The 16,204-nt window shown below is 43.9% G+C and overlaps 1 protein-coding gene across 1 annotated transcript in view; it reads left to right on the top strand.

Moving 5' to 3' along the window:
* RSPO3 (R-spondin 3) overlaps positions 1-15,934 on the top strand; it is a 62,153-nt gene extending 46,219 nt beyond the window's left edge. The window contains exon 5 of the mRNA XM_086461244.1: positions 15,724-15,934. Within this exon, the coding sequence (XP_086317370.1) occupies positions 15,724-15,917 (194 nt within the window). The 3' untranslated portion in view covers positions 15,918-15,934. The remainder of the gene's footprint in view (positions 1-15,723) is intronic.
* Positions 15,935-16,204: the final 270 nt, after the last annotated feature.

Raw genomic sequence — 16,204 nt, 5'->3', positions numbered from 1 at the left:
TAACTGTGAGCGATGGGGTGTGCTGCGTGAAGGTCACTAGTGTGGTTATGGTTAATGACCTTACTCCATGGCAGGTCACAGGACTTCTGAAGCCTCAAAATGAACACAAAGCTAATTACTGCATCCCTGTGTTTACATACTGCATACGCCAATGGGTCATAACTCTGGCCTTTGCGAGCCTGAGTTACTATAATTAAGGAATCTGTCTTGTGAAGAGTTTGGTTGTTTATTTTCTGTTTGTTGCTGCCAAGAGGACCTCTCATTTCCTTTCCTTGCAGGGGTTTTGACTCTTTAACTTTAACACATTTCCCGCCTCCAAGAGTAGGGCTGTTGAAACCGGGAATCCACTAGTTGCAACATGAAGTGAAATGGCGTCCTGGGGATTCCTTGAGCAAGGCAGGGCATGGACAGCACTAGGCCGGCCACTGCGGGGGGACTGGCAGACAGGGGCGTGATCTAGAAAAGAGATCTGGGTGAGAAGGGTCAAGAGGGAAAAAATAGGACTGATATGAGTCGGACTGATTTGTGAATCCAAAATAGCTAAGAGTAAAGGACGTACTGGCTCTACTGGCTGAAAAGGCTGGGAAAATTAATTTTTAAAGTTTAATCATAGCATTCTCAACCTTTAATCACAGGCAGTTTTGAAAGTCTTTTTAGGTTACTACCTGCAAACTGAGACGTTAAAATCTGAACTAATTAATAGTAATATTGTATTTTGCTACAAGAATGTTTATTTAGTTTTAGTGTGAACATTAAAACCTCATCATACCTCCCAGTTCTGACAGACACATATCACCCACGCAAGCAGGTAATACATACACACTGTGTGCTTCTGTACCTACAGTACTATACACATGTGCACACACTGTGTACATGTGTACCATGCCAAGGTTGTATTCTCTGAATACACATCTCAACGAACAGTCAGGCTGAAAATTGCTGTGGCTATACACCAACCTGTCAGGCCCTCAAATTGCAAAATTAGTTTTAGTCTCACAGGGTGCTGGGTTGATGCTGCCTCCGTGCTCCTCAGGAGATGTTCTCCTCTCCTGCTGCCAGCTCCTCTCTTGCCACCGTCTCCTCCCTGTCCTGGGGGGCCTGGGAGCAGAGGGGAGGTCACTCAGCTGCTCTGAGGTCCTCTGGAGCATGTTAGAAAAAATGTGCTGGACACGCTGCTGGTAAACAGCATCAACCTCATATTAATGGGAATGGTGTCAAAGCTGAGAACGAAGCGTGTGGTCAATTGCTCCCATAAGGGAAGTGAACCAGAAAAAATCTGATTGCATTCTTCTATTAAAATGTGAACGATGTGAGAGCTGTTCTCCTCAGATCACTAAACCAAATAAGGGATAGAAATCAGCTCTTTTTCTCTTTCTGATCTTCCCTTCTGGTGCCTCCTTGTGCTCCAGAATTGGCTGGCTGACTATCTTTTAGATCCCTGAGCTCTGCAGGAAAAAACCAGGAGGGAACACAAACCTCTCAGGAACCCTTCTTCCTCCCCCTTCCAAAGTGCCCATCAGGTATTTATTCAGCATCAAACTTCCAGCAGCTGCCTAAAATCTTCCCTCTTGAATAAAAATGTTTGGGATTGAGAGGAGCAGCTCCAGCTTTAGAAGGTGAAATCCGCAGCTGTCTATACTGCTAAAGAGACGCAGGCAAAGGTCCACTCCTTGGCCACAAGGCCAAGGGCCACCTTGTGGCTTGCATCCAAACTAGCTGGGGCTATTCTCTCCATAGCAGATTTGACTGGGGAAGAGGGACAGGTGTTGCAGGTCAAACAGAGTCCTAAAACAAACTACCAGTTATGTTGTGCAGACACACAGGAATCTGCCTGGTTTCTGGCCTTCTTCCCTGGTACAGCTATACTTTACTTATGCATGGCACCTTCACCTTCAGTGACTTCACATTGTTGAGTTTCAGGGAAAGGCAAATAGGAAACTGTGGCTTCTCTCCCCTCTCAGTGCAGGGCAGAGACCATGGGCGAAAGAGCAGAGTATTGTTCTCTGACACCCCACATCACTTCTTTACTTCACCTGCAGTTCTGCACATACCTGTCTTTCTCTCCACACTGGTCTTTCTATCACTTCTCACAGTCGATACTTCCAAAGTCCTTGCCCTAATTTCTAGTGCTTTAAGGAGCTCTTTCTGAGGGAGGAACATGTTTGTCACAGCTGGAAGAGGAAATGATCCTCTTCCAGGCTGCGGGCCGCAGCAAGGTATCTTGACAACTTCTTTCTCTTGACTCTGCATAAAACCACAGCAAGGTGTTGTCTCACCTTTTGGCAATATTACCACAAAGTAAAGGCGAAGGGAAGTGGCTGCTGACAGCAGGGCTCACCACACCCTCACCACCTCAAGATCTAAACCCCTCACTATTTTGGCCTGTGTGCCCTAGAAAGAAGATCAAATGCAAGAGAGAAGTTTGGTAGTACATCTTTCAAATTTAGTCCAAGAATGCAAAATATTTGGGGTATGTGAGCTACAGAGTAAATCAGGCAGTGGATGTTTCAAGTCTAATGGTGACACATGCAGCACTGTTTAATCAGCTAAATCCTGGGCTGTGGAACACTTCCATGTATAGCAATGCTGTTATAACACTGCCAGTCATGGACAGTAATGGCACTCATTCACTGTTGTGTTATAGCTGCTCTTCTTTAAAGGGCCTGATCCAAGACTCACAGAAAGTCCATTGACTTCGGAGTACTTTGGATCTAGCCGTAAAGAAGGAATTTTCAGCATTCCTTTGTAAAAAAGCAAAAGCAAAGGAGCACTTTTTGGCTGCTGTTTCTCCTCATCTTACTGGATATTTGCCTATTCTTCCCCACCCAGGCAGCTCTGTTTGCTTTTCCCCACCCAGGTCTCTCCATCTCCAGTCTTGTCGTCTCTTCTCAGCTCACTCTCCCTGCCAGCTCTGACACCTGAAGTAGCCTTTGGTCTGTCTGCTTAGGCTGCCACCTCCCAGCTCTCTTCCAATCTCATAACTTTGACAAAAAGTCATTGCCATAACTTTTCTTACAAAGGTCCAAAGGAGCTTCAGAGCATTGCCAACGAGATGATAACATCCAATGTTATTATCAGAGATTGTAAAGATCAGGAAAGAGGTTGTGGGAATCTCTGTCATGGAAGATTTTTAAGGAGGTTAGACAAACATCCATCAGAAACAGTCTAATAGTTCAGCTTCATAGCCTAGTAAGGGACTAAATAATGCTTTGATAAGCATTTCTAAAATTGCTACAAAATTTTGACAAAATATTTTCTTGTCTGTTGCCTTCTGTAAGACTTCCAGAGAGAGAAGTGTACTGCACATTTATAGAACACAAATCCAAGTATCTCCATCCATTGACATCAATATAAGGCCTCCTGCTGTCTTTACCAAGCTCAGACTTTTATTTGGGTCCAAGTCAAAGAACAGAAACCAACTTTCCCTTCATTTTGTCCAGTTTAGTCATTTGCATTGTTGAGATATCTGTTCATGTTCATCTTTGCATTCATCAGCTTTGAATTATTGTTATAGGAAGAGAATAGCGCTGGATTTTCTTACAGAAAATTTCAGTGAACTTGTTACACTAATTCACCAGAGATACAAGCTAGCACCTCTCTGCCAATGAAGCTATGTACATTTTAAGAGCAGATGAAGATGTGGCCCATGAGGGGCATATTGCTGTATGCTTACGCCTGAAAAAAAAAAAAAAAGAGCTAATTTTAAGGACTGATGCAAAAAAATATTATTTTTCAGTAATCTTTGTTGAAGCAATTTTACAGTGGCAAGAAATTAAAGGGGAGAAAAAACCCCTATCATTTAAAGATGCGGTGGTCATGCAAAATTCAGAAAAAAACATTTCCTAAATTTTCTATTTTTAGTTCCTTGAAATCCAAACTGGTAGCAAAAGAATTAAATAGTGGTCCATGAGCGAAACATATACAGGTGATATTAAAGCTTGAACTTAACATTTAACTGTGGGGATTTTTCTATTGTTTTTTGGTTTACAAGCAAAATGAACCAGTAATGAAATTTCTCAATCCTAATCTAATCCTCCCCAATATCTATGGCAAACAGTAGCCCCAGTATAAAGATTTACAGCTACAGTTATGTCTCTGCTTTGTTCTTAAGCATGTATTTACTTCTGCCCATTTGCTTTCTAAAAATCGTTCTCTCATTTGTCATCTGAAGAACTCTGTTTAAAAGGAAAACAGGCTTCAGACATGAAACACAGCTACATTCCTGAAACATGAGACGAAGAACCTTTAATTCACGCAACCTTTCATTTACAGTAATGTTTAATGGATGGCCCAGTTTCATTATGGACAATGCCTCTCCCTGTCATTAGCCTGCAGAAAGGTCTAAAACTCTTAAGCATTTAAAGGAATGCCGTTTCAGGCTCTGTATTCCCTCCTTCCCTCCCTCCCCCGCTCCCCATCACCCCTTCTGACTGCTCTTGTTCTAAGCACATAATCTAAACGCTGTACTCTGCAAATTGCACTTATTGTTGGCTTCGAGCTTCGAAGGACCCTTCTGAACACTTTTTATACAAACCCTAACAAGGTCAGAGTTGGAAAAATCTCAGCTGGTGGACTTGGATCCCATGAGCTAGTGACCATTTATAATTAATATTAATGAATGGCAGACGACAGATGTTTATTGCTTAAGTAGAAATGTGCATTGCTAAACCAGAAGGATTTAGTTTAAACTCAGAGAAACTGACTTTATTTCTTGTATGGATGTGAGTGGTGGGAGGGAATGCCGGTGGGTGATCCAGCCCCTGCTACCTTTAAGCATGAGCAAGAAAACAATACTCTGTAAAAGAGGATCCTGAATTCTTTATTTGATTGAAGCATGATGTTTGGTCCTTCAAAACATTAACTGAAGTAAGGGGGACTCTCTCCACTTCTGTGGCTCTGATTTGCAGCAGCAGTGGTTTGTGTCCACAGACCCCAGAGCACTTATCAAAATTTAGGAACTCTAATCTCCATTTCATGTGGAATCTGAGGAAGTCATATGAAGGCTGTATTACAAAGAAAAGAAAGGTTCATCACTGAGATGAAAGATCACATTCCCAGCCACAGTATATTTTATGTTGCTGGATGTTTTTTCCCGTGATCTTAAATCAAACTACATCTCTCAAGTTTAAATGTGGAAGATGCAAAATGGAGATGGAAGAGTCTCCAAATTTCTCTGAATACTACAGGCTTAAGGTTGATGGAACCTCTGTTTTCTAACTGAAAGCAACTCACTCTTTCAGGGCACATACATTAACTTCCTGCACATAGAGACATCCTAACATTTTCAAAAGTGCATGAGCAATTTTAAGTAACTTCTTAGAGTTTCTGATTGAGGTTGGAGTAAGGGTCTCTGCTCTGGATTCTTTGGACTTTGACTAAAAAGACATCCTGCTCTTTTTAGTATCTTACTACAGTATGTGTGCACCAACTATTTGCTGTTTCCTTGCCCCTGAGATTTCTACACTTCTGTATGATCATCTATAAAGTGTTTCTGAGCATGTCATACCAGACCCTTGCAAAATATTATTGGTTTTAGTGGCTACAGGGTTCATCTCAGTTGTTACAAAAGAGTGACTAAGGAGTTGCTAGAAGAGGCGGTGCTCAGATCTGTAGAAATAGTGAGTAGTTTCTCATTTTGACTAACGTAAAAGTTCTTGGAGCAGGCTGGAAAGTGATTAGTTACTCAGTTTTAAAGCATGAACTAGTTGACTAGTGTACAGTGAGCTGCTTCATCTGGAGGCAGGAAGCAGTTCGAAAGACAGACTGCTGGTCCCCACAGTCCCAGTCTGCAGAGGCTAGAGAAGGTCCTGACTGCTTGCAATACATCATAGTACAGAAAATATCACTCGCTGAACTTTTGCTTTGGGTTCCCTAGAATCTTTTTGCAGCCCTACAATTCAGCTCCTTTAACCAGCCCTGTCGTATGGGCTGCGCACACCGCAGAGGAACACCTGGAAGTGTAAAGTCTAGGATTGTTTCCAGTTTACCAGCACTGCTGTAGCACTTCTAAGACAACAGTCAAGAACCAAGCAGAAAAATAAAACCTGCCTACAGCAAGTACTGTTGAACTGCCATTGTATATTGCTGATAGGAACTGTGCTAGACAGGACGCAGGCAGATCTCCTGCTGGGGTGGCTAAGGAGTTACAGACTTTCCTCAGCACTTGCTGGTGCCCTCTGTCATGAGAGGCTGCTTTCCCATCTTGGTAGGGGCTGCATCTCCTCTAACCTTTGGGCCACACGACGTTGTTCACATCTGATCGAAATGGCATGGTGGTCAGTTTATAAAGTACACTCAGTGAAGTGAACTCCAGTGATGCACCGTCACATGGCATACTCGTTCTTCACATTCCACTTCAAGCTACTCATAAAGCCGGCTGCTCACTTCAGTGTGCAAAGCCTGTGTTATTACAAACAGCTCTAAATGCACAGTTCATTCCCAGAGGGATTTAAAAAGAATAAACTTATCACATTCTTGGAAAAAAAAAAGAAGACAAGACAGCCTCGATGAAATTTACATGGACAATTTCTCTGTGATTCATTTTAAACTGAAGACTTACGGGCAATGTTAAAATATTTGCACTCAAGTTTTTTTATGCATGTCCTCCATGACCCCTACTTAGAAATCTTTTTTTTTTTTTTTTTTAAATATTTAATAGGTCTGAATTTTCCAAAGGAATGGAAAATACCATATTATCAAAGTCATCACATTTCCCAGAAACTTACTGATTTCAGTGAAGGCCTAGTGGAAAGGCGGCAGAAACAACTTTGCCTCTGTGTTGGATTTCTGCCTAGCATCCTGCTGGTTTGTCCATTGGGTTGGCCTTCAACAACCCACCTGGCAGGCTGACAAGGACTCGAGAGCCTGAAAACCTGAGATCCCTTTGACAGCATCTTGGTCACCCAAGCTCCCTGAGTTTCCTAGGGCTAAGCTCTGAATCACTTTGGCATAAAAATTTTATGAGCCTTTTTCAGAGGCAGCCCAACAGTCTTGGTGATCCCAGTCCCCTCCTCCACAAGCTGCACTCTACCTGGTGAACTGCCAGGTATTCTCTCAATAGGAAAGAAAAACTCTTCAGAAACATATGGAGATGTCCAATGTGAAATGTCAGGTCACCCTTTTTGAAAGGGGACCTTTCGAGTCCCTGTCCTGTATGAAATTTAGAAACCTGACCTGTCATTTAAATCAGCTTGAAAATGTATTTGGAAAAATTGGCACAACCTACAGAGGGGAGGATCAATGCTTTGGCCAGCTGAAGTAGTACACACACATTAGAGACACAAAACAGAAAGAAACAGTCATTTTTCAACACCTTGTTTTGAAAAGTATCCTTGAAAGCAAATTCTCCCTTCATTTACACCAGACACCAACCTTGGTGACCTCCATGTGTTTGAGCAAGTACAACAGAGGGCAGAATCGGGCCTCCGGCAACTTTAAGTAAGAGCACCCTGGCTCTGGGCTGATGGTTTTGCTGAGTGGATCCGTCAGGAGCTGCCGTCCCCCTGTGTGTTAGCACTGCTGACTGGCTGATCCATCCAGCAGGATGACCTGGGTTACCTGTGGGACGCGTAGGGGCTCCCATCTACCTGTCAGCACAGGTGTCACCCCAGGCGGGAACGCAAACAAACCATGCTCATAGTGGAGGGGACAAGTGAACCGTACAGAGCAGGGCCAGAGGTGCATCCTGTTGACTCCTCTTCTTCCTTTACTTTCCTGGCACATCAAGAAACATAAGGAGATATAAGGAGGAGGCTCCAGGGGAAGCGTATAGCTGCACATACAGCAGCAAATGAAACAGTGGAAGATGTCAGGGTTCACTGGCCCTGGCATCTAGTACCAGCGCAGGAACTGCTGGCCTGGCCCAAGTGTTAGAGTTGGCACTTGCAAATCCCCTTCAGGATCCGAACTCAGCCAGCAGTGTAGCCCAGCTCCAAGCCGTGGCCACTTAGGGAAAAAGACATTCTTAAGGATGCATCCAAACATCGGGATCGTAGAAGTATCTTCTGAACTGGCAGGTTACATTAATGCAATCGGTTTAAGTAAAGCCAAGGAAAATGTCTTTTCTTGTTTGTCCCTCCCTTCAGAACATTCGGAGTACAAATTTGAGTACTAAAGAAACGAGTTTCTTTGGGTGTTTTCTCCTTTCTACTATTGTACTAGAAAGAGTTCAAACGTCTGCTGAGGCACTAGCATCTGTCTCTTATCATGTATAACTTTTCTTGATTATTTCTAGAGAGGCAGACTAAACATGCAGCTCTGACATAATGCAGCATCACATTTTTATTTCTGGTTTGCTCAAAAGCCTGCACCAGCTGAACTAAGTCTCTAAAAAGAACTGTATTTATGACCTCAATCCAGGCTAATGGGGGGGCTTGGATTACTGGTGCTCAAAATCAAAAAGCTATTATAGATTTCTGCCAATATCCTGATGCTCTAACAACAGGGTAAGGGGTTTTGGTACCAATCACTACTATCGCCAATCTTTGTATTGGCAGCTGATTCCATTAGTCTTAAAAGAGGCTTATAAGCTGGATTTGGACACTCATCTACCTTTTTGCCACTTTTAGGAGAGCTGTAAAAATCAAATCCCATTAGAAGCCACCACTAGAAATCTCAAAGCAAGCTCAGTGAGAAAATCCCGCTTTCCTAAATACCAGCACGGTTTATGTCACTTCCCGTCCTAAGCAATGCAGGGTGGTTTTTTTCTCTGCTAAATAGCCATTACTTTCCTATCCTTGGAAGCTGTGTTCAGAGTCTATAAGCTGTGGATTATTATAAGATGAAGACTGTTGTGTAATTATAAAATTGCTGTTGTTAGCACAACATTAGTCCTGATTAAAACAAGGCTGCTAACAAATTTCCTTAGTCCCAACAGACAAGTGCAAAGGAAATAAATCCCCACAGGCTCTGGTTTGAAGACACCGCAGCAAATGACTCCACAAACACCAAACAGAACTCATTATAGAAATCCTCCTCTTCTGGCTGCTTCTTTGACTGGAGGATATTCTTGTATTTTCAGGCACTGGCGATGTCTTTTCTATGGCACAGGAAAGGCAGATCCAACCCATTACAATTGCAAAGAGGTAATCACAAGACAGTTCAGCCAGGGACTTTCCATAAGCCTGGCTTGTGAGCTCATGAGTGTAGCAGTGTCATTTCCCAAGAAACCCACAGAAGAAATGATCCCTCCCTATTTCCCATACACCTAATGGGATACAACTTGCTCTTTATCTGCTACAGCAGCAAAGCCTGACATCTCCTGTCTCAGCATAGCTGATCTGCTCAGCCTCCTCTCTTTCCTCTCTGCTTGCTTTATGCAAACGGCTGTTGCGCAGGCCTGATGTATTCCTGTATTTAGACACAATGTTCTCATTCCCCGTAATGCACTTGCCTTAGCATTGCCCTCTTCTTGCAAGGACAGGCTAGCACACGCAACATAAATAAGAACATTTTTCAGGGTGACTGCAATCTAATAGTCCAGATCCTATTTCAGAGGCAAATGAAGCTCAAGGATCCTAAATCTCACAGAAAGACTTCTGTAGGTCTCAGGCTCCAACATCACCTAGAGTCTACACCTACAGAAGTATTTCCATTTTCAAGATGAGATAGGGCATGTAAGTACAAGTTAGTCACTAAGGCTCCTAATGCAGTTGCTCAGCCTTAAGTGTTGATATCATTTGAGGTATCTTGTGTTATCTGAGATCACCACATTGGACTGCGGATATGACACATGCCTTAAGACCTGTATCCATCTGGACTGGTATGTGGAAGGCAGGCTGTCCTCATGCATCCCAACAGCAAGAGAACATACATTTGGCCAAATTAATTGTTCCTTGAATGCCTTTGGACCTTAGCTCCTTTAAAATTTTTACCCATATTCACTTCAGCAGTTGGTGCATCTTGAAGAGTGAGTAAGGCCAGGAAATGCACTGAGCCATGTAGCACATAGGTAATTCTGAAGTTGTTGACACCACTCTGGTCACCTGAAAATCTAGTGATTATAAAATAGGCCCACTATAACTAGGAAAACAATGGTTGCTGCTAAGAAAGTGATGCTGTTTAAACTTCAGAAAGTCATACCAGATGAATCGGCCGCTAGTCGCTTGCGAATGAAAGGAGAATGTCCTTTGCATCACTGGGCAGCTGGGTGTTTGGAGGCTTGTTATCTTGGCAAGTAGCGTGAGCACATGATACAGTCTGTGTTCCAGAAAAAAAATGTGTCACTTTTCTTAAAAATGAGAGTGATCTACTCATTTGCATAATATGACATGACTGTATTGTGGACAGAACTGTAGTAAGGGGTTTTAGAGCCTAGGGCATGCACCCCTTACTGGTATCTTCAGTCGGCCCATGTCATGCTGTTGTTGTCCAGGTCATGTCATGAGGAAAGGGTGACTGACTTTTAGTCTAATAAGACTAAAAAAATTACCTAAGAAGGGTGTGGGTATGTGGGAAGGAGGGCAACACAGAGTGGTAGCACTTAGCCCCGAAGTTTTGTCCCCATACCTCGTGGGGTACAGAGGTATTGGGGCACTGGTACAGGAGCACCGGTGCTGACATTGCTCCAGTAGCCAGGAAAACACTGAGAGGTCAGCCGAGGCTGTGAGGGGTGTGAAAGTATATCGTGGCATGTTACAGCTGTGGCTTGTGGTCTTTTATTATAGCTCTTCAGCTTATTACAGTGCAGTAGGGAGGATTTTGTGGTCCGTGGTGACATGCACAGTAGAAGCGCCAGGACCCTTCCAGATAGGGGCTTATTACGTTGGTGCCTGCAACCCCAACAAGCGCAGTTCAGTGACTCCTCTGGCCCCTTCTGTTCTCCCAGGGTAAATTTCTTCATGGGATGGATCTCTCCAAAAGAAATACAATCATACCAAATGCCTGATGACAGATTCTCATCCCTCTGGGGTTTCCATGAGACTTACCCTGTGACACCCCCCCTAACAAAGTGAAGCAGTTTGCTCAATCAGATTTTATGCCTTCTTATGGTGGTTTGGGGTTTCAGTGTCCATGAATGGGAGAAGTGAAAAAATATACTGCTCTAAGTTCCCTGTAGTAATTAGAGCTGAATATAATAGGGCAGGACTAAGTGACAATGTCTAAAGTAGATGAAAGCTGTAACCTGTGGGAGTTAACCCACGTCAGCTGTGGTTTTTTCAGTAAGTAACTCTCTCTCACATGGTGCTTTTAAGTACCAAGTTCTCCCAAGCCATGACCAACCCTTCCTCACTTTACTCCATAAAATACAGCTATAGGTCTAGTGGAAACACCACATCTGATGCGATAAAGCAAAGACTTCTCTGAAATACTCTGACTCGCATACTCAAAGATGTATTCAGATGTGGATTGCATATATACAGTCTCAGCGATTTCTTTGACCAGGGGCTATAAATTATATTAACAAGAACTCAGAATCTTTAAGCTCATTTGACATGTAACTATACTGTTGTCTGAATTAATTTTATGTCTGCATTTAATTTGAACTACTGCACTTCTCAAACTTACAGCATGTCTGTAGGTTTTCTCCAACATACAAAGTCACCATTACTAGAACTAGTAAAGTATTCCCTATCTACAAGAAAATTCACCGGCCAGTACCTATAAATTAATTCTTCCAGTACAGTTGGCTGCACAAGGTTCTGGTTCTGGAATAAAAGCTATTTTTATGCCAAATTACTACTTCACAGAACTATTAGAACCTCATGAATCCACACCTTCATGAGCAAAACATTCTCTTGGAAAATGTTTTGCTATCTCCTACCTAAAAAGACTTATCTTTTTTTATTATTATTATTTTTATTTTTTTTTTGTTTAAATTTGGAAAGGTTGATTGACACCGTAAGCAAGGACACACACGCTTCTAGCGCTAGCGCATCACTGTAAGAGGACTCTGCAGCCCACCGGCAAAGGCCGGTACGGCCGCGCCGCGGCACGCCACGCCGCCCTTTTTAACGCCCTCCTCCCCAAAAAAGTTGGCGGCGCTCGCCGCGCCCCGTACGGGCAGGGGGCACACGGCCACGCCGAGCGGGGGGGCAGGGCCCTGGGTAGGAAACACCCCTTTGGGCAGGGACCGGCCCCCCAGGGCAGCGGGGCGCCGGTGGGTCCCCCTCTCCTCGCCCTCCCCGCGCTCCCCCCGCCGCCTCCCGCGCACCCCCGCGCCTGGCGCGGCACCGCGGCGCCCCCTCGCGGGCGGTAGCGGCACCGCGCGTCCCCCCCTCCCCTGGCCCTGTCGTGTCCGTCCCCCCCCCGCCTCCGTCCCCCAGCTTCTGAGGCGAAACCCGCGTTTAAACGCGGCACCCCCGGGTGAGAAGGCACCGGTGCAGACCCAGGGATATCTATGCAGGAGACGCTGCGGGTGCAAATGCGGAGGGCTTGCCTAACAACAACGTTCTTCACAGGGGAAACCGAAATTTTGGGGGAGTATTTCTGTCTAAGCGATAATATTGCACCGTTTACTGCTTTGGTGAGCCCCAGTTTTAATGCTGTCCCTGCTTTTTCTTCTTCTTCGAATGCAAAGTAGTTCAGAGATGAACTTGTGAACGTCGTTGTTGCATTTTTCATTTCACAGATACCCAAATGACCAAATTTCCAATGAATTTCCACAACTTCGGGTGTCCAGCTCAATGTGCTGTTATGAAGTGGGCTTCAGCAAGTGGTAGGAAGAAGAAAAAACATTCAGGAACAAATCTGTGGGAAGAAGAGAGCAGTGATGTGAACAGGGGGAAAGATGCATGCAAGCATTTGGCTCCAAGTACTCCCCAACGCCCACATATAACTACTAGTAGAATCTTTCCTTGGGTCCAAACTGAACCAAGGACTGGCTGGAAATAGCATCATACTGTCATACAAAAATTCCCACTAAAATAGTGATGAAAGGAGCTAAACCACCAGCCCGGACAAAGATGACCCTTCTATTCTTTACGGCATTACCAGAACAGCACAGGTCTAGAGGGCAGATCCTTTCACAAATGGCAACAGCATGGAGATGATGGCATTAAACCATGCATGAAATTGCACAGAGGACTCCAAACTAGTTATCCTCAGAGCGGAGGAGAATTATGACTGAGTTTTAAGTATTCTTTCCAAAGATCAGTTTTGCTTGTCCCTTATAATGACACCAGTCTGAGTAAAGCAGAAACAGCAAAGCCATCCCTAGATAAGTCTCTAGCTAGACAGAGATAGTGTATTCTTAGTATATTCACACACATACATATAAATGCACACGTCCTGATCCGTGACTGAAAGGGAAACTATTAGATGTCATTCCAACATACTTAAAGAACTGTGGCTAGGAAGTCACAGCTGAAGGATTTTGGCTAATCACCAAGTGAACAATGTCAAACACTGAACGTCTGGACAGTTTCCATTCGAATAACATTTCATCTTGGGCCAACTGTATTTACAAACCACTGGAATGAAATTCCATACTGTCATTTATCCATTAGTAAGACACAGCGTTACAGCTGGGTAAGACGCAGGCTCACTTCTGCACGGAGCTCTCCCAACTCTCGCAGCAGTGGTAGCTCTTGCTGAGCCTCATGTGCCCATTCCGCAGGTCTCCCCTGCTCACCTCTGTGCATCTTAGATGGCATTGACAAATTCAGAGAGGTATTCTGCAGGTATGTGGGTGTATATTCGGGTAATCTCTGACAGGTTACCTAAAATTTGAGGTGCCATTTTACCTTTTAAACTTTCCTGCATGTTTCAGAAACAACAGATGAGAAGGGCAGATGTTTGTCCCTACTTGACTTAACATAGAATCATAGAATCGCAGAATGGTTTGGGTTGGAAGGCACCTCAAAGATCATCCAGTTCCAACCCCCTGCCATGGGCAGGGACACCTCCCACTAGACCGGGTTGCTCAAGGCTCCATCCAACTTGGTCTTGAACACTTCAGGGATGGCGCATCCACAACTTCCTTAGGCAACATGTGTATCTAAACCTTCCCTTGCCCTCCAATCTCAGGCAGTGATGGTAAGGAATGGAGAAGCTGTAAAATAAGCCCATAGAGCTACATAGCACATCTTCATATCTTAGTCTTACTCTTTGCTTTCTGCCTTCACCTCCTCTGAATCTCTCTCCCTTTATCTGACCCACTCCCCCTTGGATGGTCATCTGTTCTCAGAACAAAGCCACTGTCCCTGCACCTACTAACCCACTGTGACCTACTCCCACAGAGACACCAAAACCTCCCATCTCTGGTTTTGAGTCTGGAATGGGCACAATTCCCTGCATTCAGCACCCTCAACAGCAAGAGCTATTGCCAGGTTTGTGTAACTCCCCCATCATTGGTGTAGGAAAGCCTGGATTATCTCTGTTGATATTTAAAAGCAAAAAGCATTTTTGCTGTAACAAAGAGGGATAGATTATTTTCAGTAGTATTGGTATCAGGGTATCATAAAACAAATTTTGGCCAGATGCTTTTCAATACTTGTCCAGAAATTTCTCCAGGTAAGGAGGCATACAGCTCAGTATGACATTGTAACATGAAAGTCTCGAGTGAGGTTGTTTTGAAGACATCATTTGGATTCATCTAACCACAGATGATTTTCAGCTGCAGAGCTCAGTAGCTGAACCAGTTCCACACAGAAAAAATCTAATCTGTTTTAGGCTTGTGTGTATATAGAAGTTTGACTCAATCTCATATCCTCATTACAAACGTAAAGCAAATAGAAGAAATAGAATCACAGAATGGTTGGGGTTGGAAGGGACCTTTGAAGATCATCTAGTTCCAGCCCCTCCCTGCCATGGGAAGAGACATCTTTCACTAGACCAGGTTGGTCAAAGCCCCATCCAGCCTGACCTTGAACACTTCCAATGATGAGGCAGCCACAACCTCTCTGAGCAACCTGTTCCAGTGTCTAACCACACTCAGCATAAAGAATTTCTTCCTTATAGCCAAGCATAATTGCACTATACAATACCATCTCCACAGTCAACACACAAAGTTTTAATGGTCCTAAAGGGATGGGAAGCTTTATTGAAGAGGTCTGTAGCAGTAATGAAATCCTCAACATCTTACCTTCATAAGTATTTAAAGCAATAAATACTTGAATACTTCATTTTGTAACGATGGCCTAAAGCTTGACTTGAGACTTGGAACACCACTTTTTAGTCTGAAGAGGGTCTCATACCTGTGCTGGAGCTGACACTTTGTCGTGGGATTCATGTTTCAATACCAGGAATACCACCCCCTGGGATGTGGGTGTGGTGGGGCTTAATGGAGGGGAGAGAGATTTTTAGAAGAGGTAGATGCTGAGCACCGGCAGCGAAGGGGTGTAACACAATGTCTAATTTCTTCTCACCATATGCTCTGGGTCCCAGCCCAAGATAAATTTAGACCAGTTAACAGTTAATGCTACCTGGCTTCAGCCATAGACATCCCCAAACCAGCTGTGTTTTGGTGGAGTACATGGAGCTGTGCCCCTGGCTGTGGTAGACAGGCTATGAGTGTGTGAGATGTTTATACCGGCTCTAAAGCAGCGGGACTCTCCAGGGAGTTCTCAGGGTGGCTCAGAGTCAGGCTGACAGGAGGTGCTAGTCCAGTGGCCGAATTTAGTAGTTCAATGAAAAGCTGGACATTTCCAAACACTAGTACTAGTGTCCAGCTTCTAACGGGAGGTGCTAATCCAAGGCCGGTTTTACAGGCTATGGCAAAGCGAGGGAGTCAGAAATGGCAACACTTTGAGAAAATCTTCTAATGTGCCATCATTTTTATTTCAGGGAAAAAAAACAGGGAGGAGAAAAGAAAAAAGTCCAACAAAGACGAAAGCAAAGAGACAAGACAGGAAAGCAAAGGGCGAGCAGCCCGAAGACAAAACCGAGAACAGAGGGAAAACAACAACAAAACGCAGCCGAAGAAAAGAAAAGCCCCAAATAAAGAACAGAACCTGGCACCCATTGACACTGCACATTAACAGCCCTCTGTGATTAAGTCTTATGATGCTGCTATCTCCACCAGATCGCCCTGACAGGTGCTCCAACCGTTCAGGCCGCAAATGGACAATGCTACCAGTTATTATTAAACTTTAAACAACATTCCAAATACTTCCTATATCCTACAAGCAACCATAGTTTATTAAAGAGATTGACATGAGCCAAGAAAAAAAAATTCTAAAAATGGGATACTTTAAAACTGTTATATTATATGCTTCCATGCATCTGTAAAAGGCAATTAAGAAATTTTGTATATATTAATAATAGG

The sequence above is a fragment of the Leptosomus discolor genome, chromosome 2 (genome assembly GCF_034619465.1).
Source record: "Leptosomus discolor isolate bLepDis1 chromosome 2, bLepDis1.hap2, whole genome shotgun sequence".
Lineage (NCBI taxonomy): Eukaryota > Metazoa > Chordata > Aves > Leptosomiformes > Leptosomidae > Leptosomus > Leptosomus discolor.
Note: the sequence above shows the minus strand (reverse complement) of the source record. Positions and strands in the feature narration are given on the sequence as shown.